This window comes from Lampetra planeri, chromosome 34, assembly GCF_965212315.1.
Source record: "Lampetra planeri chromosome 34, kcLamPlan1.2.h2, whole genome shotgun sequence".
Lineage (NCBI taxonomy): Eukaryota > Metazoa > Chordata > Hyperoartia > Petromyzontiformes > Petromyzontidae > Lampetra > Lampetra planeri.
Window position 1 is genome coordinate 10,002,541 of NC_136140.1, and position 24,831 is coordinate 10,027,371.

General features: G+C 52.7%; 3 protein-coding genes across 4 annotated transcripts in view; 2 read left to right on the forward strand and 1 right to left on the reverse strand.

The window, feature by feature from the left end:
- Nucleotides 1–357: 357 nt before the first annotated feature.
- On the reverse strand, nt 358–13,270 carry WDR6 (WD repeat domain 6). Its single transcript, XM_078610385.1, has 11 exons — nt 13,040–13,270; nt 12,110–12,495; nt 11,791–12,010; nt 11,060–11,253; nt 10,104–10,718; nt 8,316–9,720; nt 7,375–7,969; nt 6,902–6,988; nt 5,191–5,310; nt 4,118–4,236; nt 358–3,603 (listed from the first exon to the last, which is right to left on the reverse strand). Exons 1-11 carry the CDS (start codon nt 13,215–13,217, stop codon nt 3,029–3,031), a joined length of 4,494 nt encoding a protein of 1,497 aa, XP_078466511.1. The 5' UTR covers nt 13,218–13,270; the 3' UTR covers nt 358–3,028.
- Nucleotides 12,313–21,570, forward strand: TSEN2 (tRNA splicing endonuclease subunit 2). 2 transcript variants are annotated; one of them, XM_078610707.1, is made up of 9 exons: nt 12,313–12,681; nt 13,998–14,489; nt 14,938–15,366; nt 15,817–15,867; nt 16,733–16,871; nt 18,481–18,517; nt 18,993–19,107; nt 19,629–19,718; nt 20,589–21,570. In XM_078610707.1, the coding sequence occupies exons 2-9, from the start codon at nt 14,070–14,072 to the stop codon at nt 20,652–20,654; spliced, it is 1,347 nt and encodes a 448-aa protein (XP_078466833.1). In that variant the 5' UTR covers nt 12,313–12,681; nt 13,998–14,069; the 3' UTR covers nt 20,655–21,570. The 2 variants fall into 2 exon arrangements, with proteins under 2 accessions (XP_078466833.1, XP_078466832.1); XM_078610706.1 differs by having other exon boundaries at nt 12,314–13,276.
- A 1,220-nt stretch (nt 21,571–22,790) lies between these two features.
- LOC144730128 (tubulin alpha chain, testis-specific-like) overlaps nt 22,791–24,831 on the forward strand; it is a 31,795-nt gene continuing 29,754 nt past the window's right edge. The window contains exon 1 of the mRNA XM_078610705.1: nt 22,791–23,225. Coding sequence (XP_078466831.1) covers nt 23,223–23,225 — 3 coding nt within the window. The 5' untranslated portion in view covers nt 22,791–23,222. The remainder of the gene's footprint in view (nt 23,226–24,831) is intronic.

Genomic DNA, 24,831 nt, shown 5'->3' on the forward strand with positions numbered 1-24,831 from the left:
GTGGTCGCAGACTGAATCAACAATCCAGGGCTACCTATCCTGCTAGGAAACACTAAGCTGCGACAGAGTCCGCCAATCTCAGATCGGTCTCATCAGCTGTCTTCGGACCCACAAAAACATTGAAGACAATTATCTTCGACTGCGAGTGATTGCCAATGAAAGGATGGCCAGGGGGACGGCGACATGCCTTAGCGTGAGCGCGTTCACCACTTAATGGAGAGATTCACCGTTCTAATCCAGAGGCCACCCCGATTGTCACCGCGGGCGAAATAACCATAGCAATACTACACGCCGCCCATTGCACAGCCGACGTTAAAGATCCCACGACGTCATTCGCAAGCGAAACTTGAAACTTAATAACGTAAATATGTAATTCATCCTTTATTTAAAATCAATTGAGATCCTGTTGAGACCAAAAGTCTCTTTTTCATCAGAGACCTGAGTAACAAAACAGAGGAGGCATGTAAACCATCAACATAACTAATGCCATGAATCTGATATTAATGTTGAACGTTAAAAGACAACTATGAAACATTATTCGCAATAAATTAACAATGATCAATGCATACACCACAACGATTTATGCAATAACAGGACCTTGCGGGGTGGGCTGGTAGGAACGAATAACGAAAGAATATAAACATAATGTATTATTACACTTGTTTAGCCAGGAAAGCCCCACTGAATCTAAAGGTTTTTGTAGGGTCCTGCCAAGTATTTGCAGTAGGGGGCGATGTTGCTACACCTAATCGGACGATATGAAGGGAGAGTTTGAGGCCTAGTTCTAGGCTTTGGGCCTAGCTGTAGGCTTTAGGCCGCTGTGAGTTAATTTATAATTTAAATGTTTTAATTATTAATGTAAAAGCTTTAAATTTTAATGTTTCTATTTAAAACATCAGGGAATGTAACATTGTTAAACATTAACTCCCTTTCACACACGCGGGGGTACGAAACGAAGGGAGAGTTTGAGTTAATTTTTAATTGAAATGTTTTTATTATTTATGTAAAAGCTTTAAATTTAAATGTTTCTATTTAAAAACATCAGAGAATGTAACATTGTTAAACATTAACTCCCTTTCACACACGCGGGGGTACGATACGAAGGGAGAGTTTGAGGCCTAGTTCTAGGCTTTAGGCCTAGCTGTAGGCTTTTGGCTGCTGTGAGTTAATTATTAATTTAAATGTTTTAATTAAAAGCTATCTCAGGGAATTATAAGGGAATGTTACACTTGTGTAGCCAGGAAAGCCTCACTGAGTCTAAAGGTTTTTGTAGGGTCATGCCAAGTGTTTGCAGTAGGGGGCGATGTTGCTACACCTAATCGGACATCGGACGGACGGACGGACGATATAATCTATTGTAGGCTGGTTCACTTCGTTCCTACCAGTATAAACTTAAACATATAACATCATGACCAGTGCAATAGATGTGTTTATCTATGGAACAAGCAAGAGTTTGACAGCAATTATATGCAAGTTGCCACACAACAAATCTACTCTTACATAAAAAATGGACTGGGAAGGAACCGTTTATAACAAGTAGGCTTTTGCGACCAATATCGATGATACAGGTTTTTTGGGTTAGATCGCGTCAATATAAATGTGTTGTTGAACCTGCCACCACCCGACACAGCCAATTAGTAAGGTTTGTCACGTAAACAAAACATGTAAATGTGTTACTAGTACAGCACACCGGGAAGGAAGTTTTGAGATGTTGCCGAGTTGAGGCCCAAAGGCCCAAAATGTCAAGCAACTAGTGCCCAGCAACAAACGGCACGATTGAAGGTGTTATTCTATTCCTGCATATGGAAATATGTTAAGAAGCTAAATGCCAATGTCGATGTCTGATAGCCACAAGGGGGGCTTCAGGAGAGAGTTTCTGTAGTTTTGCTGTTCCTCCTCTGCTGAAGGAGCACAGATCACAGTGGTTTGCATGCCCACAAGTTACGCTGCTCTGCCTACTGGACCCGTCTGCTGTGTTTGATACGGTCGATCACCTTCAGAGCACTTATGGCATTTATGGTACTGTACTCTTATGGATTGCGTCCTTCATTACAGGTTGGACACAGTCAGCTTTGGTGGTAGCCAGTCAGAAAGGTCACCGGTGAATTGTCGTGTGCCACTTGGCCCGGTGCTGTTCCTCCTCCACACCGGCGTCGTCATCGCCCATCATCATATCGGCGTGCGTTCATATCTTGATGATATACAGCTCTACCTTCACTCAAATGCCAAGTTGTGCGTCTCTCACATCCTACACCTGATATCGTGCATTGCCAACATGAACAGCTGAAGTTGATTTGTAACAAATCTGAATTCATCACACTCGGGAGCTGCCATAAGCTCGCAAGACAAAATTGTGAGTCCATCGGCATAAACCGCTGTGACATTCTAGTGTCAGATAAGGCAACGTGTCTCGGCATTCTTGCCAACCAGACGGGACTTCTATTAACTTTGTCAGCTACGTGCCGTCCGTCATGTGCTGACCGTCTAGACATCGGAGCGCGCGATAAGAAATGCTTAGACTTACAATTGCACGAGAATGTCTTGTCTTCCATTTTCCATACAAGAAGGAGACATTCACATCGGCCTGTTGATGTTCCGATGATGCGGTTGATGATGACACCAGCGTCTTTGATGAGGAATCTCAAAGCCAGGAGGTGTGATGTTTGGGTCTTGAATGAGTCGTTTTTTTCTGGACACCCGTATTGTTAAACTCTGTTGGCCAGTATTGGAGGAGAGTTACTATATTGTTGAATTGAGAAAGGTTGTACGACTTTGGGGAAATACAACCGTGGGAGATAATTGCAAAGAGCAGTGCGAGGGAAAAAGCAGAGAGAAAAGCGTTGTGACCTGCAGTGTGGTGGATGAGGTAATACAGTCTGGTAGTCCTCATCACGTGTAGACGAATCAACAAGTGAAGTTCACTGGAGCGTCAACCATGATCGTTTGATCGTTGACGCTCCAGTGGGGTGAAGTGGAGGCTACCCCCCCCCCCCCGCACTGTTTAGACAGCGATGCCACGTGGCTTCAGCTACTGGCTTAAGGCTGCCTCCTGCCGGTTGAGCCATGCTCCTTCAGGGGGTGGCTGCGTGGGCCTCACGTCAATCACCTCCACGCCCACGCCCGCCACCACGAACTCCAGCTCCCCCTCCCGCCGGCCCCTCCGCCAATCGAACGCAGCCAAGTCGGCTACGTGACTCAGGCAGCTCACGAGCGGCTCGGCCGTTCCATCTCCGGTCGCCGCAGCGACCAGTCGCCACAGAGACAGGCGCTGATCGGCGGACACGGCGGCGACGGTTGCCTCGGCGATGACGTCCGGACGAGGTGGTGTTGCCACGGAGATGGGGAGCACGGCAACGGCCGTGACCTGCGCAGCGTGGGCATGGTCGACGCTAACCGACGCGAGCGAGCACAGGACTGGTGGGGCCTGGCCACTGGGCGTTTCCACAGAGACGATCACCATGGAGATAGCGCCGTCGTCACCGCCGCTGACAACGAGGAGGCGGTGGTGTCGCCCGTCCCCATGGTCGTTATCCACCAGTTGGACCCGCACGCAGCTCACCCCCGACTGGTGGACGTGCAATGCTCCGCACGGCATGCCCAGGTCTGCGGGAGAATAATGTCTTCTCATTCTCAACTGATACAAATGATAACAAGACAGTGATTTCCTGGTCCAATGAGCATTGAGGCAATGCTCATCACCTGTTTACAGCCCTGAACCAGTGGTGGAAATTCTTCATTCCTATGATTGTGGAAGTGTTAACCATAGACATCTACTGTTGACTTCCCAACAAAGTGGTATTTTATTTTATCGACCCCGGAGGAATGATGGGCTAAGTCAACCCCCAACCAGGATTTGAACTTTGGACCTTCCGATTGCAAGCCGTTCGCTCAGACACGGAGCCACCTAGCCGAATTACAAATCTGCATAACGGAGCACACGTGCGGTCAGTTACATGAGGTGTAAAATTCAAGGATCCCTGAAAACATTTTGCTATCTATTTAGAACTTTTCATTATTGGGTTTTAAAATTTTATTTAATATTTAGGCGGAAAAAAAAAATAATCGCCATGTTGTGGCAGGCCGTCTCTAGCCGGCATGCCGGTGCGCGCTCGCTCACCAGCCGGCTGGCTCGTCCCTCCCGGCTCGGCGCTCGAGCCGGGCCGCCCGCCCACGAAGCGGCCGACGTCCCAGAATGCAACAGTGCCATCGGTGGCACCGCTCGCAAGTAGAACGCACCTGAGGAGGCCGCGCGGTCAGACACAAACAGCAGGCGAGGAGTTGATCTCCCAGCCACCGCCCAAGCCAGCAGCCAGTCCAGGATTTAGTTCCAGCCGCTCCAACGAAGCCCGCTACCGAGGTGCGGCTTCCATTTAATTTATTCATTCATTCGTTGTTCCCAATTCTATTCCAGCTGTGCTGGCAGCGGCATGTCAAGGGACAAAGAGTCCATTTGGAATTCTTGCACAGCAGCGCATCGCTCCGTAGTATAGAATGGTCTGGCAGAAGCAGATAACACAGCACTACTTATGAGAAACCTATACAAGTTACCTTTTTATACACTTTTAAACAAATGAGTTTATTTAGAAATACATGCTTGATATAATTTAAGCGTTTGTCTGTTGCTCAGTGTCCACTAATAGGCAACTATTCATATGCCAATTTTAAACCTGTTCATCGGGAAACAGTTTTAGATTTGTATTTTCATCAGTCCCCATGGTATTATGTAACGTCTCCAACTCTTATGCATTCTGTCTCCCTAAGTATGTGCTATGAAGGACCATTGCCTGAAACGTTGCCTATTATTGTGGGCGCCATGGTGGCGAGATGTTAACTTGCCTGGTGTACAGGAGATCATGGGTTCGATCCCGACCCTGACACCTGTATATTTGGAGTTTGCCTGTTCTCTCCGTAGTAGTATTTTGGCTCCTATTAAATTTTAACATGATAAGCCACTTCAATGGGCTATAATTTGTAGCCGGGTCACTTCTGAAAAATAACTATATAGCTCAGTGGGCCTTACCTGTGAAACAAAACACATTTGATAGTTTAATAGTTGCCTTTTAGCTCACCCAGCAATATGGCTTACTCAAGTTTGGCTTCGAGAGCTTTGACTGTATTATTATTGTTAAAATAAGGCAGCATCATAATTGACAAGAAGCCAGTATCCCTTCCCCATCCTCCACCCCGCACCTCTGGCCGTCAAGGTTGGATCCCAGGTCCACGGAGTCGACGCAGAGCACGCAGCGCTGGAGGGCGTCCGATTCGGCCAGCAGCTCAAGACTCCTCGCTCGCTCCTCAAACGCAAACAGCCTGCGTCCCGGAGAAGAGACAGCGGCACGCGGCTCACGTAGTGTGCAGAGCGAAGACGACAAGGACGATGATGACGACGATGATCGAAATGACGGTGCGAGGCGGGTGGCTATGTCTCCGTGATCCAGTGTCAGGGAATATAGGTTTCCGCAAAACGGGATTATAATAATAATAATAGTAATGACAACTTGTATCATTCTGCTTCCGATCGCTTAGAGAGGTGATGACTCAGAGGCACGAGAAGGAAGCACAGACAAGCGGGAAGGCAGCAGCAACCACACAGTGAGCCGATACCAATACTTTCCTAAGCTCAGCGGTCCTCTCTAGGTGATGATATTTCACACAATTAATGAGTGTTCATTTAATAATGTGATGTGCTGCTGGTTAATATTGTAAGCAGCACAGTATTTTCTCTCCGACGTGTTTTCCTGGGCGAATAAAGATATAATATTTGTTTACACCGGCACCAATAGGATCTGAGGTTTGAATTCTGCTTTCAGCCTTCCATGAGTAAACTGGGTTCTCAAGTAGAGCGAGGTGATAGTCTCAACCCCATCACCAATGACTGGACAACCAAAACTATCTCGTTGATAATTGTTTTTTTACCCTTTTTATCTGGCAACAAAACTGACACCTTTTTTACAAGGAGTCATGTTTGCATTAACCACAATACCTGCGGTCGGAATGCAAACAAAAAACACAACTCTGATAATGTATGCACTGTCCTTGAAATTGATTGGTCCACACCCAAGACAGCTTTTCTTCGAGCCTAGTCGCACATGGTGTTGGACCAAATGATGCCAAAAGGTGTCAGTTTTGTTGCCAGATAAAAAGGATAAAAAAAACAATTATCATATTTTGTTCCAATGGTGCAAAACTACCTCTTGAAATTTGGATTTTCAATTCAATTGGCCAAAGTTCAGCTTTGTGAACAACATCTTTGCAGCAGGACATTGTGGAAAAATATAGATTCCCTTGTATGTGCGATGAAGGGCCCTTGTCCGAAGCATTGTCTATTATATATGCGTATGACCACAATGTTATTGATGAACGTGTTTACGCTTTTTTGTGGTACGCGGATTAAGTGGTCACTTAAAAGGCATCTCAGAATTCGTTTGAGGCTACCTGGCTTCTACGCACCATGCTCTGAAACGCAGGTGTCTCACCGCTCTGCGGGCATTCCGAGCGGTCAAAGCCGAGAGCACAACCAGAATAGAAGACACCAGCATGGCTGTTCTGATAACATCACGGCACCTACTTGAGGAGCCGGATCAGGAAGGCACACGCACTCTCGATATCCGAGCTCTTGCCCACTCCTCATGATGTTGGTGTAAGAATAATATTCATCTCCAGAGAAAGGTCGTACAATGCACTCACATTTTGCTCACTTTGCAATGGAACTGGTTTTGAAGCGCAATTGCCCACGTGGCAACTCGATTAGCTTGGTTGTGTCAGGTGGTGGAGGGTTATCGCTACAACATGCACAATGATCGAACCAAAAACACAAATCATATCGGTGGCAAAAGCCCAGGTATGAAATGAATATATAAACGAAATCGACATTGGCGAGCGGGCGAGCGAGCAGCCTCACCTGACGTAAGCATCACTGCAGGCGGCAGCCAGCAGGTGAACCCCGCGCGTTCCAACGCTGGGCCCCACCACACACACGCACATGTACCTGTGCCGTGGCGGCGGTGCGGGGGGAGAGAGGGGAAGGAACCGGCATTCCACGTCAGATGTTGCATTGTCGAGTAAATTTACCATCCCAACATTTGGACGTGGGATCACTGCCGCGATGTGGCGATGAGAATGCTGGGCCTGAAATCCAGAGGTCGCCGATTCAATCTCCTGGCACTGCAGCAGGAAATATAGCAGAGAGGTCATTGCCGGAACTGTCATGTTATATATGTGTATTCGTGTTTAGAGCAGTGTTAATGACGAATGTGTAGAGTTGTCCGATTTGCGTTTGTCCAGAGAAAGTGCGATGCTGCATTTTATCTCAGCAGCAGCATCAAAAACAGCAGTACTAGCAGCATCAGCGGCAGGAGCTGCGCTAATGCTTACCGAGTCTCGGGGTCGGTCTTAACGAACCGGTGCCGGTCTCTCCGTCGCTCCCACTGCGCGTCTAGCCGGTGCGCGGCAAGGCTCTCCACGTGGCACGCCGTGCCGCCCGGCACCACCGTGATGCGGCAGCAGCGCAGCTCGGCTCGGCCGCCAGCCGAGAACAGCAACCGCGAAAACCCGCGGCTCCGCTGCTCCGCCACGTCCGGTTTCGGCTGCGCTAACGGTGGGGTCCTCGGCCCGCCCCTCACGCCTGCCGCCGCTGCCACCGGTGGCGTAGTTACCGAGCGGCCGTCCGAGGAGGTGCCCAGCAAAGCGGCGCAGTCGGCGATCGCTAGCGCCTTGACGCTCGACACGTGTTCCCGAAGGGTGAGGAGGGTCACGAGGTCGGGGTCGCGATGGTCGCGATGATCACGGGGATCGCGGGGAACAGGGAGACGAGAGACACGCACGGTTGTGTCCTCGCTGGCCGTGACGATGAGCCCGTCACCAAGGTAACGCACACACGTCACCTCTCGCCCATGCAGGCCCTCGCGTAGCACTGGCTGGAAGTGGTCGCGTGACCTCCGGCCGCTACGGCATAAACACACCCGTCCAGCTGTCGACAGGAAGGAATGCACACAGATTACGCTTTGATTAATGCCTTGCGAAGATTTCATTCAAGAGCTCGCGAAATAAGCATATAATCAACCCTCCCTGCGATACCATCAATAGCCATGTCATGTTTTCTATTCAAGAACGTTTTTTTTTATACTTTTATGTACTGTTTGTACAGTCTTGTTCTCTCAATTCGTTTAAACAAGTTATTTGCGTATATTTTTCATGAATCGTAATTAACCTATTCTCACGCACGAGCAAAGTTGGACACGAATCGTGAGCGTAACAATACATTTTGATCGTCAAACCCACGGTCCGTTACCCGCCTACCATGACTCGAGACCGACCTTTGATGTAGGCGAGGACCCTGGGGCCGAGCTGGGGGCCGCGAGAGTCCTGCTGGTAGGCCCAAGAGCGGTGGCCGCCCCCGCACGGCACACTGGCCAGCAGACGACCCGTGCGCTCGCAGATCGCAACGAAGTTCCTCGACCGGAACCCCAGCACCACGACCCGCGGCTCCCGGGCGTCGGAGTCGACGTTCACATCTGCCGTGGACAGCGTGGTGTCGTCGATCAGCAGCAGGCGTTCGAGCCAGTCGGCGCGCTGGGCCGGGCGATGCGCGGACAACGCAACGAGGTGGAGGCCACGACCGGACCTCGCTGCTACGGCCGTGGTGCGGTAAACGCCGTCGCGACCCGTCGAGTAGACCACCGTGGTGCCACCGCCACCCTCGTCACCACTGTCCATACGTGCGCGCACGACCAAGGACGTCACGCCATGCCGGCCGTGCAGGCCGAACAGCGATGATGCGGGGCCTGGGATGCCATTGTCGCTGCCGGCACTTTTATCCTCTTCGCTGCTGCAGCCGTCGCTGCCATCGCTCCTGCCGATGCCTCCGTCGCTGTTGCACTCTTCGCTGGCGCGCGAGGGTCGGGCGCTACCTGGTTCAGCAGCAGAAGGTGGCAGTGCAGCACCTGTGTTATCACCTCCATCACCCTCGTCACCCTCGTCACCATCGTCATCGCCACTGCAGCCTTCACCAGCAGTGCCACCTACTGACTTCCCATCCCATCTGGCAGGCTCGGCGTTACGGGAAGACACAAACAGCAGCAGGGAGCCGCGGCGGTCGCCGCAGACGACACTGGGCGGAGCCGAACCCGGCACAAAAGAGGCGCACGTGTGCCAGCGTTGGCGGCACATCGGCAGCCGGAAGCGGGCCTTCTCCCGCACGGTGAGCCCCGGGCCGCTCGCACTGCCATCGCCTGCCGGGATCGTGACCTCCCACCAGATGAGGAGGCCATCCGGTCCGGACGAGAACAGGGACCGCGGCCTCTGACCCGTCGCGAACGCCATCACTACCGCCCCTCCACCGTCTGTCTGTGCGTCGGCCCAGGTCAGGTTGTGAACTTTGCCCTCGTACGGCTGGCTTTCCCAAGACGTGCCCGGACGGACGAGGGGAAACACCCGGACCTTCCCGTCTAGGTTGCCGAGGGCGATCATTGTTTCCTCGGCAGCGGTCCCCTGGGTGACGGCCATGAGGGAGTAGGAGCGGAACTCCGGGAGGCAGAGCATGGTGCGGGTTGTGCCACCCTCCAGGTCGTGCCACAGGACCTCTCCTGCGTCCGTCATCACGATGAGGTCCCGCTGCGTCGGCAGGGCCAGGATCTTGGGGGTTCCCGCTGCATGCAGGCCCAGCTCCTCAGCAGCCATCTTGCCTTCGTCTCCCCCCGTGGCGCTGCCCTTCAAGCCCAGCTGGAGGTGAAGGGGGTATGGGTGTCACAGAAATTTTACTTTTTATTTTAGTCAGTGTTTCGCTGTGGATTTAATTTCGTCATGCTCATAGTCTTGTCGACTAAACCATCAAACCATCAAACTTGCGGTTCACTATTACTCAAATGTTGGTGTACGGGTGTGAAATTTCTGACTCCATTATATTATTTGGTCAGCCAATCGATAAACCAGTTTCACATACATTTATACCCAAATACCATTCTTGGTTTTCCTTAGTGCACTATCTTCCACAGTGTACTCACAATGTTACTAATTCGAGTCTAAAAACAATAATTGAACAATTGACAATCGATCAACAAGACCAACTAGGACCACCCCGAACCCCCGCCAACCCCCCAGCCCACCTGCCAGAGCCGCACGGCGGAATCGGCGCCGCCCGTTGCCACAACGCCGGTGTCGGCGTGCACGGCGAGGGCTCGCACGCCACGGCCGCCCGGGTGGCCCCGCGCCGAGCCCAGCACATGCCCATCCGCCAGGTCCCACGTCAGCACGGCGCCGTCCTCGCCGGCGCTCGCCGCCACGCGGCCTCCGGTCCCGGGCAGCACTCGCACCACGAACACGCGCGCCTGGTGCCCGAACAGCACCCGCTCGGCCGGCATGTCCGGTGGAAGTCGTTGGCCCGCGCCGCCGCTTGCGCCACTGCCGAGACTCGTGCCGCCACGGTGACCCGTACCTTCATCACTCCGCTCAGAGCCGTCGCCGCCGTCGTCATCGCCCGACGCGGCTTGGACACGGACCGACCTTGCTGAAAAATTATCCGTTTGCTCGGGAGGGTGGGCAGCGTCGAACGTGGGGTCAGGCGGGTCGACCGCGGAGTCGCCGAGTCGCCACACCCGCACGCTGCGGTCATCGGACGCCGACGCGAGAACGCCCGACCGCTCGTCGTAGTCGATCGAGAAGATGACGCCCGAGTGGCCGGCCAGCCGGCGGAGCACCGGCGCATGGCCATCCGGCCCGGCCTGCGGAGGAAGAGCAAAGCGAAGCAGGACTAGCGGTGGTTATGGCCGTACTTTGGTGGCTCCGGTAAATAAAATAGTCCGAAATGCAATAGCATCTCAAAATGCCGTAAAAATTTTTTAAACAAAAACACATTAGGGTGGAAGGGGACTGAGGGGGTGCAGGGGTGGGTTATCAGGCCAGGGAACACAGGAAAGAGGAGCGACAGTGGCACCACAGCACAACTCGGGACGAAGCGACCGCGGCTCAACAGCAACAACGACGACAATGAGCCCCAGCAGGGACATCCGGTGGGGGGGTAGGGGTTGGGGGGCAGTACCCACGCTGTGGTGGTTTTGCGTACCTGTGCCGGTTTCCACAGCACCACGTGGTTTCCCACGGTCCCCGCCAGGCAGCAGAGCGAGTCCCAAGTTGAGCCGACGAGGCGAGCCGAGTAGAGCACCCGCGTGTCGGCGCACCGCACCTCGCGCCTCACCACGCCACGCCGCCACTCCCACAGCCGCACAGCATTGTGGGCCAGTGCGACTGCCAGCAGATCTGCCAGGCAGGGGCGAGAGGGGAGCAGTGGGAATGGGGCTCCATGGTGATCAGGTGACGTGCGCAATGTAGGGCGGTGATGTGGAGAGGTTTGCGGTTTGATCCCTTACGGCCACCCTGGTTAATGCTGCCGGTGTATTGCAAAAATACTCGATTTATGCTTCACAGTGCAAGTAAAAAATTCGCTGTTATGTTGTACGAAAGGAGCCATGTGTGTTGGCGACACAGTCTAAGTAAGCGAATTACCTAATTTAATATAGCCACGCAGCAACTTCACTCCATACTAGGCAGCATATACTCGTCTGTGAAACACAGGAATTGTACTAGAATAGTGCAAATAACATTTCTGGGTCGTTGGCCTGTGTTGTCACGCGGGAGGCAAGGCTTAATCTCATCTGGCACACCACATCCAACCACCCTGTGGCAACTAGTAGTCAACATTCTGCATGCAGTCCTCCAGTCTCCCAGGGAAATACTCGGCGAGAAAAAAATCTCCCCTGGTCGAGGGTGGGGAAGTCACCTGCGTGGGCAGTATACCTTCGTTGCTGCATCCGGAATCTTGTACAAATCTCGAGTCCCAGATCCAGTCGCGCTCCACACGAGGTTCCGAAAGCTTCTCAATGAACGGAGCACATGGGCAGCACTCCGCCGCTTGCCTCGCCCCGCTCTCACGCTCCGACCAATGGCTGCAGGCGGCTCCCTCACGCCCCGCCTCCTTATCTCGGCGCCCCGCCCCACTATCGCTAGAGCCCGCCTCCTGTTCGACAAACCCCGCCCATTGATTAGCCCCCGCCCATTTAGTTCCAGGCCCCGCCCATTGAGTTCCAGGCCCCGCCCATTTAGTTCCAGCCCCTGCCTCTTTATCACCAGGCCCCGCCTCTTTATCGCCAGGCCCCGCCTCTTTATCGCCAGGCCCCGCCTCTTTATCACCAGGCCCCGCCTCTTTATCATCAGACCCCGCCTCTTCATCACCAGACCCCGCCTCTTCATCACCAGGCCCCGCCCCCTTATCAACAAGCCCCGCCCCCTCATCGCTAGACCCCTCCCACCGTTCGTCAGGCCCCGCCCACAGCCTCGCCACGGCGAATCCCTTCCCACCGAAGGCCGCGACCAAGTCCCCGGCCTCGCCTGGACGCGCCACCCGGACGCGGAGGCCGTGCACCCGGTGCGACCCCAACAGCAGCAGACGGAGCAGGGGTCCCGGGCGACGCGGGTCGCACACGAGGAGCCAGGGGCCCTCGCCTGGGCGAGAGAGGAAGGAGACAAAGAAGCAAAATAAACGCGCGCAGGGAGACGCCACGAGACGAGGCGGTGAGCAGGCCGCTATGAACAGCTGACCGTCAATATGGCAGCGCCCATTGCGGCACCATGTGTGCGCCTTCCACACACACGTGTCAGCTGATTGCTAAACGCTAATTGCAATTGCGGGTGAGTAATCACAGTCGAGGTGGCGGTGAACTCGGTATCATTATTCATCAATACACTGCTGGATGAAGAATTTGCTATCTCACACCTCCGGGATTCGTAATTGAGTACTGCCTCTCGCGACTTAAAACACGTCATGGGGCGATAAAGTGAGAACCACTTTGTGCGATATCAGCCGCTGTTTGTAATTCGGACTGACTTCGCGCCCGGCCATACCAATATGGAATTACCACCAATGACTAAGGTACTGTAGGAGCACGATCTGAGAGCGACATAAGGCGCGTTTTTGTTTTTATCATAGCCACCAATCGGCGCTCAGAGGCGGTGTTGTAGGGTGGTTCGTGATAGACTTTTGACTCACCGATAAGCAAATACCGGCCCGCAAACTCCAGAGCGGTGATAGGCGCCCGGAGAAGCGTGGAGGCCGCGGCGAAGAGTCGAGGAGGGACCTGCCCCGAGGCGACCCCAGGCCCGGGGGTACACGGGGAGTCGGGACCCCGAGGCGGCAGGGACGGGAACCCGCCTGCCTCTTGCTCCATTCCGTGGCCTCGACGTTCGCTTCTTCGTGCGGGCTTGGTTGTCCCGCGCGCCCCCTTGTGTACGTACCGTGCGTGTGTGTGTGCTGTGTGTTTAAGGGGAGTCGTGGTGCAGTCGTTAGCGTATTTCGACGTGAACCCGGCGACCTGAGTTCGAGTCCAGCTCACGGCCAACAGTGACGATTATATGAACCGGTCCTAGGACTCCCCTAGCTCGACCGGGCCTCAAATGAGTACCCGGTGCGATGTGTAAAAGCATCGCCATTGGGGAGACAAAGGCGGTCGGGGCGTAGTGCTGGCCACCCACCCCCTAGTGTGCTGTGCCAGCCTGCGTAGGTGCTCGCTAACAGCACTTGCCCCAACAATCTGTTGGCGTACTCCGACTCGAACCCGGCACCCGAGTTTGATTCTCGCTCATGCCTTAAATAAGTTGATTTTGTTACATTGCTCTTTGCTGCCCACAGCATAGCATTGGAGCAGCCTATAATACCTGTTTATTGGATGGTGGTAGCACATACAAGCATTATTCGGGCTCAACCCTGCTCATCTTCTGAGATCGACGCATTCCGGGTGATTTGGGCACAGGCTGGCCTCTATCGCTACCAAATTGAAACAAAAATGCAAGATCTCCATTGCGTGTTTTCAATTATGATATTCCCCCAGCAGGAATGTAGAATTTCTACAAACATAGATCTGCAAAGATATGACCCCCACCTCTGCGCTCGTTCAAGTGGTACACCATATTTGTTCACGTCAGGATTCTCTTGTTTGTGTTTTCCGCAGATTCCAACTTTACCAGGACCCACCACCCTTACTGGGGCCACCTCCATAACTAGGACCACCTCCTCCCCGCCGATGGCGATGCCCGCTCCGTTCCGTGCCCCCAAGCGCAAGCGCTGGCCTCGCGAACCGTACGAGGGGCCTTTTCCGGTGCCCATACGTCGTCGCGCCCCTCTCCTGCTGGACGGGCCCACGCCCGTCCCTCCCGAGAACGAACCCTTGAATGCAGACGTGGGCGCCGCTGACCCGTCCACCACGAGGGGTATTGGAGCGGCGCACCAGCAGCCTGGCAGCGTCGCTCCCGCTGCAGGGCCGAGCGCCGCTGTTGAGAACGAAAGCGATTCCATGTGTGGGAACCTTGGTCTACCTGTTGCCGCTGTGACTTTTGGCGAGGGGAGAGAAGGGAGCGATGAGTCAGAGCGCTACAGAGGAGAGCTGGTGCACAGTGCGGTGCTGGTGCGAGACCGCGGGGACATGGAGGCGCTGTACAGCCGAGTAAGAGCTCCATTCTGCACGTGTGGGTGTGTGCTTCCTGACTATTCCCCACCACGTCCCCACTCCGGCTCGCAGTGCGATGCAATTCAACATCGTCATTTGCTTCCGTAAATTGTGTCGTCTCGGTTGTGCCGTTTGGTGTCTTGTCATGAGATGAGGAATCAATTTGGAACCCTTGTGCTAGAGAACGGTCCACAGAAGTTGATGTACCAGAACTACTTCGAAGATCCCTATCAGTGTGGAGACAACGGAGACTAGTGACACTAGTGGGTAGACTGTAGAGATCCCTAAATTCACTTGGATTCTCATGTCAACATCCCTTTTATTATTGTTTTAATACAAGATAGAATTCAGTTAATTAACACCACTATCAACCTTGAAGCCGAAAGAGTTGACTAAACAAGTGAAATGCGCTGCTCGTATCGTTTATTCCTGTTTTGTTTTGCAGGGATTTTTTGGAAAAGGGTTTTTGTCGAAAAGCAGACCTCAGTTTTCTGAGACCCGACGTTTCACGCCTCCGGGAAGCCAGCCTTGCCGGGACCCTCGGAGGGATCGTGAACAATCCGGCACATTACCCGGCATGCTTTGCGGCGCTGCTACGAGCAACGGCAACAATGACGCTGTAGGGGACGGCGCTTGCCCCCGCCAGCGCGATGGTTCGGCCGTCGGCCATGATGATGGAGATAACGCAGCAGGACGAGAGGTGGACAGGGACAGTGATGGTGCCGCACGGCTGGATTCAGCGCATGCCACTCATACGGATTCAGGAGCGACAACGGCGATCGAAGGGGTGCCGGATGAATTGTGCAAGCCCATCGTCGGGTGTCAGCAAAAGACGGAGCGCATTGCAGAGCATTTGCAGCTAGCCCTGGAGGAGGTGAGTGAATTGGGGACCTCCTTGGGGATGAATAAAAAAATGGGGCAGCAGACGGCAGTGTAGAAAATTCCCATTGTACTGTACTTTCCATGCGTCCAAGTCCGCGATCTCCTGACCCGCACTGACCAGCGTGCTGAAGTATGGTGACTCGCATGGTGTGGGCAGACCCTCCATCCAGCACTGTATTGGCTATGTAAAGTGCGAAAGAAGTTCAACGTTCATACAAAGGGCTGTACAACTACATTTGGAAATTTAAAATGTAACACTGGAGGGCTTCCAGCAAACAAATTACATGGGAATCCATTTTAATCCGGCCAACCGCTTATAACACATTAGCTCAGGTTATTAACTTTTTACATTAAAGTGCTTACATCATGCTGTCTGTATTATTTTTGGTGTGGCGCTTCTGTTTTTCTAACTTAGCCCGGTTGTATTTTTTTTTTGCTTCAGGCATTTTTTTTGGCGTACGCCCTGGGGTGCCTGACCGTCTCCCTAAACGAGGTAAGCGATGATGGCACCCTGATGACGGCGATGGAAATAAACCCGGGGCGTGGACCTTTAATTGCATGTTGACAGGCGTTCTAAATTCAGTCCGCCTGCACCATGCACCACGTGGCGTGGTGAGACAGTGAGGGGTGGTGACGGCCTCTGGAAGCCTTCTTCCAGCAGTGGATGGATCGTGGCTCGTGATGATGATGAGTGTATGGGGCGACATTTGTTTATTTACAATGGCGCTTGTCTCTACAGTCTGTTAAAGGTTGCACAGGGGTGTTTGTCTTTCATGTGAATGTGCGAGTGTGTTCAAAACCAGTTGTAGAGCTCAGGCCTACAAGCCTAAAATATCAAGAGGCCATAAACAAACAGCACTTTAAAAGTTGTAATAGAGTTCGTGCATTTATTGAATTGAGCAAGGTTACATGAGCTTGGAAAAAACTGATTTTAGGAGGAATTTACAAAGTAGATCAGTGCCTGAGAAGAAGCAGAAAGAGAAGTACGGTGGTTGACACCGTGTGGTCTGGGGTGTGTGGAGGAGACGTGTGTGTGCACACGTGTGTGCAGTAGTGTAGCGCTTGGCGTGCCGTGCTCCGAACCCGGCGACCCGAGTTTGATTCCCACTCATGGGCCAAAACCAGTGACGATTATCTCAACCGGTCTGGAGCCTCTCCTAGGTCGACTCAGCCTCAAATGAGTACCTAGTGTGGTGTGTAAACATCGCCGCTAGGGAGACAAAGGCGGTCGGGCGTGGTGCTGGCCACCCACCCCCTCATGTACCGTTCCGGCCTTCATAGGTGCTCATGAGCAGCACTTGCCCCAACAGTCTGTTCATGCTATACGGGGGACCTTTATCTTTGTGTGCATGATGCAGGAGGCGCTGTCCCTGAGTGAGCTGTGGAGAGTGTGCGTGCGCGCGTGCCCACGCTTCCTAGCCCTCTACCCGGCCTACCACTACTTCCGCTCCCGAGGCTGGGTCCCCAAACCCGGCCTCAAGTACGGAACCGACTTGCGTGAGCACCAAGCACAGCACCAGCAGCAGCTGACGCGTGCCCTCACGCTCTCACACACACCCTCCGTCTCGCACGCCCCCTCTCGCTCTCTCACACACTCACCCTTGCTCTCTCTCTCACACACTCACCCTCGCTCTCTCACTCTCACACACTCTCTCACGCCACCAGTAGGCATTGCACACTTGCTGTCACACAGTTCCGAGAGAGTAATTATAGTCGACTTCTCGATTATCTGGGGTAGGGCAGGACGGGACTAATGCAGGCGGCTTTGTGGCCCAGGGTTTCCGAATTTGAGCACCCTCAAAAAATATACACAGCTTGGTAGCAGTTGAAACGCAATACTGTGGCACGATGGTAAATCCTCTCGGTAATTTTGTAATTAAAACCATCGCGACACCATGTGTATCACTGCCAGTTGTGTGCCAAAATTAATATAGTTTTGTTCCTTGCTAACTTTTACTTGGCTTCACAATTTGTAAATTGCATAGAAATAAGAGGGACCCCCCCCCCCCCAAAATACAACAGCCCCAGGCCCCTCATCAAATTTTAGCAACCCTGGGAGGAGGACAGCAGACAGGGGTGTCCTGGATAAAACCAAAGCGCAGCTAATGACAGCGGCCTAGCGGTAGTCATTGTGAGTAATTTATCTTTTCGAATGCCTAACGTGCAAAGAGAAATGATTTGGAGGCGTGGGTAACCACAGACAAATTGGAAGGAGCCAAAACTGGCTACGAAATTTGCCCAAGCTCCGTGGCCCGATATTGGGATGTTTGGCCAACTCCATTTATCAGTGTTTTTATCCACGTGGGAGGAAGCCGGAGTACCTGGAGGTAACACTCATTCCTCATACGAATGCAAACCCAATTGAAATTAATCCACTTGCCGTACTGCCAATTGATGGCAACTTTGACGGGAGAATCGATTAGTTTCAGTTCGTTGCTGTTCCATGTGATTGGTTCTTAAACCCAGCAGCCGCATAGCGGCAATTCATTAGAATGCCGAGCGTGCGATCAACGCATGCCCATTGATAGCACACAAGCGCGAATACTCGCGCGCACACGCATCTGCATGCACACTTGCGTGTGTGCGCACACTCATAGTTGCACCTGCGCTCGTGCATTCTCACACTCACATTGGCACACTCACGGATGCTCTCGCATGAAGACAAAGCTCCCCCGTATAGCCTTTACAGATTGTTGAGTCAAGTGCTGTGAGCATGCACCTATGAAAGCCGGAACAGTACACAAGGGGGTCGGTAGCCAGCATCACGCCCAGCTTCCTTTGTCTCCCCAGTGGCGATGTTTACACACTGCATTAGTTACTCATTTTATGGTGAGTCTACCTAGGGGGAGGCCCAGGACAGGCTCAGATAATCGTCATTGGTGTTGGTCGCGAGCGGGAATCGAACTGGAGTCATCGTGTTAGTAGCACAGTGCGCTAACCACTCCCCCACCACTCCCCAACACTTGCATGCATGCATCCACAAACACATTTTCACGCACGCGCACACACACACAGACTCAGCAACATAGCCACACGTTAACCACATGCGGCTGTGTCGCTGTATAGGGGTGTGTCATAGTTCCACTCTGTGCTGTGTTGTGTGCAGTGCTCTACCGAAAAGGACCACCCTTTTACCACGCTAGGTGAGCGTCTCCTGAAGCGTATGTGCGATGTGTGTGTTTGAGAGCGTGTCCATTGTGGGGAGCGGTGTCGCAGTGATTAACGCACAAATCGAGAGACCCGAGTTCCATTCCCGCTCATAACCAATAACAGTCGCGAATGTATTGAACCGGTCCTGTGCCTCCCTCGGGTCATCTCGGCCTTAAATGAGTACCTGGTGCGATGTGTAAACATCAGTATTGGGGAGACAAAAGTGACTGCACATAGTGTTGGCCACCCACCCCCTCGTGTGCCTTGCCAAGCTTAATATGTGCTCGAGAACAGCACTTGCCCCAACAGTCGGTTAAAGGCTATACGGGGGATTTTTGTCATCGTGTATTTATACGTGTGTATGCATGAGTCTTCATGTGTGCATACGTGTTCGCGTGCCTGCTCGCGCCCATGCCCGCTCACATCCATCCCCCCCCCTTCCCTGATGTGCCGTGGCCGTGGTCACAGCTACTCGGTGGTGGTGGAGATGGTGGACGGTGCCAATTTCCGCGGTGACGCCCTCCGAACCTTCAGCTGGCGCTCGCTCGCGGGCCTCAACCGGACGACCATGAACGTGTCCAAGGTGGCGGCCGGGTGTTAATTGAATTTATGAACTCGGCGGGTGAAAATATTTTTCAGCGAAGTATTTTTTTTTTTACTTCGTCGCTTGTTGTAGAGGTTCGCGGTTTGAATCCAGCAGCCGCCCAGGTTAATACTGTGATGTGCACTAACCACACATGTGCGCCGTCTGCTTAACAGCGGACGTTAAAAGAGTCAATGACATTTGAAAAATAATCGTCCGTTGTGTGCTCGGCGTCATGGTCCAAAGAAAAAAATGACTCGCAAATTACTTAATTGGGTGAAATCGCATCAGAACATCGCGCCCTACTGGCAGACTTATACCTGTCTGTGAAACGTAGCACCTCCGTGATTGACTTACGCAATAACAATAGGGCAAACGCCAATAATAACATTTGTTATCATCACTGGTAGATGACGACGGCTTGGGGAGGTCTTCATCCAATAGTGGATAGATCATGGCTGCTTATGGCCGATGATGGTGACGATGATGATGATGATGTGATTCTGTGTGTGTGTGCGCAGGAGCTGCTGCTGTGTTTCGTGGTGCGTCCCGCGGGCCTGACGGAGGAGGAGCTCTCTTCTCCCGAGTGTCTGCGCCGCTTGCGCGTGCAGGTACCACGTACGCGCAGCGCCACACGCATGCGCCACATCAAGGACAAAGACCCCCCGTATAGCCTTAACAGACTGTTGGGGCAAGTGCTGCTAGTGAGCGCCTATGAAGGGCTGGTACGGCACACGACGTGATGGGTGGCCAGCACCATGCCTGATCGCCTTTGTCTCCCTAGTGGTGATGTTTACTACACACCGCACCAGGTACTCAATTGAGGCTTAATCGACCTAGGGGAGGCTTAGGACTGGTTCAGATAATTGTCAATGGTGTTGGTGGTCGTGAGCAGGAATCGAACCTGTGCACGTGCCAACTGTGCGCATGAACATCACGGTGCCGCATACACCCACAGCTCTGAGATCAAAAATAATATATAGTGGGAATGGAAAACGAGGTTATAAACTTCAAAAAATTATTCTAACATTTTTTTGTTATTTACTTGCCTTTGCTGACGGAATACCTTCCTATGCCGTCATTTGGAATTGTTTGACTATACTTCACCACGCTGGTTCAATGCAGTTTGATGAAGGGTGACGGTGCCTCAGACAAATTCAGATATCACTCGCCAGTGACGTTAGCCTCGGCCGGGAATCGAACTCGAGTTTAGTTCGAATCTTGCACAATGAGCTAACCACTGCATTACCACTCCCCAGTACCATGCCACGAGAGTAGCATGTGGAAAATCTTTGGCCATGGTTTTTTTGACCTAGGTAATGTAGATGGCAAACGCCCTTTTGCTCTGTGTGCACATTTATATCTGTACTGTACTTCCATTTTTGAAGCCCGCGCTGTAACCGGATGAATCGTCAGGAGCACGGTGAGAGACGTGTAAGTGAGAAGGTGGCGGTGATGATGGCGGTGGTGTCTGTGGCCAGGAGGTGGTGGTGGGGCGGTGGGTGTCTGGACGGGAGCGCGGCAACCGTGACGACCTGGATCTGTGAAACCCGCTGTGGGCATCGACGGGAGACCGACTGGTGGAGACTCTCGAGCCGATTTCTTCGGTGCTTTTGGCGAAACGAATTTGGCAGCGTAAGCATGAGGTTTGGACGTGATACTAATCCTAACGCTGTCTATAAATGATGAGGAAACCCGGTAGGCCCTGAGTATTAATTTTAGCGATGAATCACCCTCGGGGAGAGTCAGGTTAGGACGCCACTCGCCGCTGATTTTATCCGTAGCTGGATTTCGCAATTTTTGACATGAGGCGCTTCCACCAGCAGTGCCGCGAGCAAGCACTTGGCAGAGCCGCACCTTTACGTTTTCAATTCTACTATTGTAAAATTATATTTGAATAAAGTGTTGTCGATATTGCGCATTAGAATTATATCAATGGACAGTTCTGCTTTGCTTAATAAACGAAACAAATTGTGGTTTAGTTTTTTTTTTTATGGGGCCCCTCAGAAGTTTTCGGGCCCTGTACAAATGTCCCTATGTCGCAGTGCCCCTAAATTCGGCCCTGATCGTGACCACGAACTCGCTCCCCTCCCAGCATGCTTTGCATGTCACATGACATCACCTCACTGTGCATGTGTACAATGCACAACAAACCTTTAGATCACTGAGATAAATAACTAGGGCTATGTTATCATTTTTCATGATATTTTTGTTTACGTTACTGAGGATGTACGAGTCCATGCCCTCGCAGGCGTAGGGGTGGATCGCAAGTAATTGCAGAGGCTTTGGTGGGTCGGCTCGTTCTGGCTGCTGCCGGAAGATTGTATAGTAATCGTAAAATGTGGGTCATGAAGCACAAACGCTCATTATGCGATACCATCACCCGCGGGACACCCATGTGTACGTCCAACATAATCATCAGTTTTAAGGTCAACGCATCAAATTAAAACACTCGAATTTGTACACCTGATTTGTATATTTTCTTCTCTGTAGCATACCTGCCTACAAGTGTGTACACGTGTGTGTGTAGGTGTGGTTATTTTGTGTAACATTGACACAAGTTGGGAACAGGAGTGGTGTGAAGTTGCCAGTTCATCTCGGCCTGTCGGCGCATAACACGAGGGCCTGTCCCGTGACCTCCCGGCGAAGCTGGTTATGCTTTGTACAGTGTAAAAGTGCACCGAGCCAGGCACAATCGCTGTGGTGACGTCACCATCACTTAAACGCGAACGGTGGCTGCTGTTGTTTAGTAGCAGTGCGGTGCTTTGCGCTTTGTCCTCAGAAACTGGTGACACAAGTTCGATTCCCAACCTCGGATAGCATCGGCAACGAGTGATATCCAAACCTGTTCTGAACCTCTCCAAAGGTGACTGGGAAGTTAAATACCTACCTGTTGCTGTGTGTATACATCATCACCGGCGAGACAAAGGCGGTGAGGCGTGGTACCGGCTACACCGCATCCTCACGTGCCAATTTCGGCCTTAATAGGACAGGTGCTCGCACCAACAACAGCACTCGCCCCAGCAGTCCGTTGAAGGCTACACGGGAGGCGGATCTTTGTCTACGCGTGGCTCTGGGTGCTTAGGCGCAGGCACTTTGTCAATTTGTCGACTGCAGCCTGGCCCAGGCAAGCGCCCGGTGGGACTGCATTCCGCGCGCTGCAGCTGCCGCTTCAAAAAGATCAATCGTTGTGGGTTTCAGAGGAACAGTGTCGTCGCGAGAGACAGTACCTGGTGTAGTGGGCGTGTGTGTTTGTGTTCCCTACAAAGACAAACATCCCCCGTGTAGCCTACGTAGACTGTTGGGAAGAAGTGCTGTCAGTGAGCAACTAGGTTCACGAATGCGTGTTGTGGCCAGAACCACTCTCAACCACCTTTGCCTCTTATGTGGCTGCTTTGGAATCCCACGTGATAAGCCACTTCGATGAGCTATCATGTGTGACCAGATCACCTCTGAAAAGAGCTACATATCTCAGTGGGCTTTACCTGGTAAACAACATTTTATTTTAATTGGCCAGCCTCGTGCTGATGTTAACACACCCACATAAGGTACATACTTATTCAAGGCCGAGTCGACCTCTGGGGGTGGGGGGAGTCCCAGGACCTGTTCAGATCATCACCACAGATGTTGGCCTTTGCCAGCAATCGAACTCGCACCACTGGGTTCATAGTACGGTGCCACTCCCCGCTATGCTACCACTCCTCATAAGGTGCGGGCCAACAGCACTTGTCCCAGCATCCTGTGTACGCTATACGGGGGATCTTTGCCTCGTGTGCATGGGTGCGTGCGTGTTGGAACATCGGTGCAGATTACGTGTGCGTTCGGCAGGGAGGAGCTTTGGTCAGGGTGAGAGAGAGAGGAGGAGGTCTCGCTGGCTGGTGCCAGGACCCCAGTTGGTGCAGCCCCCAAACACCACCACCTCCTCCAGCTATATAGGCACCCGAGCCGTTCGCAGAGCTCACGTTAGTGCCTGAGTGCTGACGGGACCCGTCGCGCGTCCTCTGCTACTCGGCGAAATACACGCACACACGCGCACGCACGCGCACACAGTCAGCCGGTGACAACAGCCACTCCCAAGTTTACTGCCGCCTCTCTCTCCCTGCGTGACAGCCACCATGGTGAGTTGTGCCCGCACCGCCCATCACCCCGTGGGTCTTTCTGCTGCTCTCGACGAGCTGAGACGGTGGACGTGCGCGAGCTTTTCTCGACACCACGCGTGCGTTGCAAGTCGGCTCCGTGTGCAGGTGCCGGGTGGATTATTACAACGTGGCGTTGTCCAATGGAGGAGATTCACCCCCCCCCCCCGCCAGATGAATGTGGAATTTCCACCACTGGCTCCGGGCTATAAATGGGAAATTAGCACTGCTGCAATGCTCATTTCATCAAGAAATTGCTGACTTTTCAACTTGGATTGAGAGATGGCGACGGCTTAGGGCAGTATTCATCCAGCAGTGGATTGATCATGGCCAATGTTACGGTGTTGTAATATGTTCGTGCACTATTTTGTTAAACGAGTGTCCCGTGGTCGATGTTTTTCCCCCCTACAAACTTGCCACGTACACATTAACAGACTGAACCTGCGGAGCAATTGAATGTTTGTAAATGATCATCTGTAACGCATTTTTTATTCCCAGCATCTGGCAAGCCTCGTGCGTTATTACTAGCTCCGTAAACTATCACGCGACATCGCAAGCGCGCGTTATGTCGTAACACTGCGCACATTCAACACTCGGGCGGCAAAGGGGCCCAAGTTGGTGGAAACTTTTCGGCTGGTGGCTTGGTGACCGATGGGAGTGGACGTTCCAATTTTTCTCTCTCTCTCTCGCCCTCCCACCCCCGTGGCTTTAATTGCAAACTGCTTCGTCACCGCCGAAGTTTTAACCCTTCCCTAGCCACCGGGGCAGCAGTGTTGCCGTGCCTGCTCTAGACTTCACGTGCAAGTTGACCGATCCCCCGCCCCCCATCACCACCCCCCGGGACCCGATCTATATTTGGCTGGGCGAGCACGCCCTTATCAGGACGGCATACGTGGGGGTGCGCGGACCACGCGTCCTTGGGCCCCCCCCCCAAGCCCCACACGCATGCCCCCCTCGTGCGTATATATAGGTGACTGGCTGCCTGGCAGCGGGCGTACCAATTTGTGGCCCGAATTTAGCAAGTTACCGTAAGATGATTCGTTTGGAGCAGTGGTTCTTAACCTTTACTACAGCCTTGCACCCCTCGATCGTTAGAAAATGTATAATTTTAATACATCCGTAGGTTTGATGAAACAAAGTTGTACTTCACGTGCCCGTGCCTAATTTGTGTTTGCGATGATTTACCTTCGAAAAAAAAAATCTGCCCATGTCCGGCACCCCCAGCGGGGTACGAGATGCACCCCCATGTTAAGGAACCACTGCTTTAGACACGCTGTTAAATCATGTGGCCGTTTCCTGCGAATGTTTGACTTGGGTGAAGATGGGACGTTCGTTCCGAAGAGTGGTTTTTCAGGTTTGTGGCCCCGTGTCATCGGGCGTGTCACCTCGGCGCGCGCCGCCGCCGACGGCCCCTTCGCGTGCAAAACTTCTGAAGCTGTCCCCGCAGCAGTAGCGCGTCGCGCAAGCTTGAGAACACATTTCTCGCGGACACGCGGTGCCCCCCCCCCCCCCCCCCCGTGAAATCCACGACAAGGAGCTGTGTCCGCTTGCTCGTTCAAAGAGGGGACATTCCGGTTTGTTTCTGAAG

Excerpts from the sequence above, each read along its gene's own strand:
- WDR6 (XM_078610385.1), bottom strand. The coding sequence starts at position 13,217 with ATGGAGCAAGAGGCAGGCGGGTTCCCGTCCCTGCCGCCTCGGGGTCCC. Across the intron at positions 12,011-12,109 it reads CGGGGCCTGGTGATAAAGAG|GAGGCGGGCTCTAGCGATAG; the intron begins GCAGGGGCTGGA and ends TTTGTCGAACAG. Across the intron at positions 4,237-5,190 it reads TCCAACCTTGACGGCCAGAG|GTGCGTTCTACTTGCGAGCG; the intron begins GTGCGGGGTGGA and ends CGGCCTCCTCAG.
- TSEN2 (XM_078610707.1), top strand. The coding sequence starts at position 14,070 with ATGGCGATGCCCGCTCCGTTCCGTGCCCCCAAGCGCAAGCGCTGGCCT. Across the intron at positions 14,490-14,937 it reads TGGAGGCGCTGTACAGCCGA|GGATTTTTTGGAAAAGGGTT; the intron begins GTAAGAGCTCCA and ends TTTGTTTTGCAG. Across the intron at positions 19,719-20,588 it reads TGCGCCGCTTGCGCGTGCAG|GAGGTGGTGGTGGGGCGGTG; the intron begins GTACCACGTACG and ends GTCTGTGGCCAG.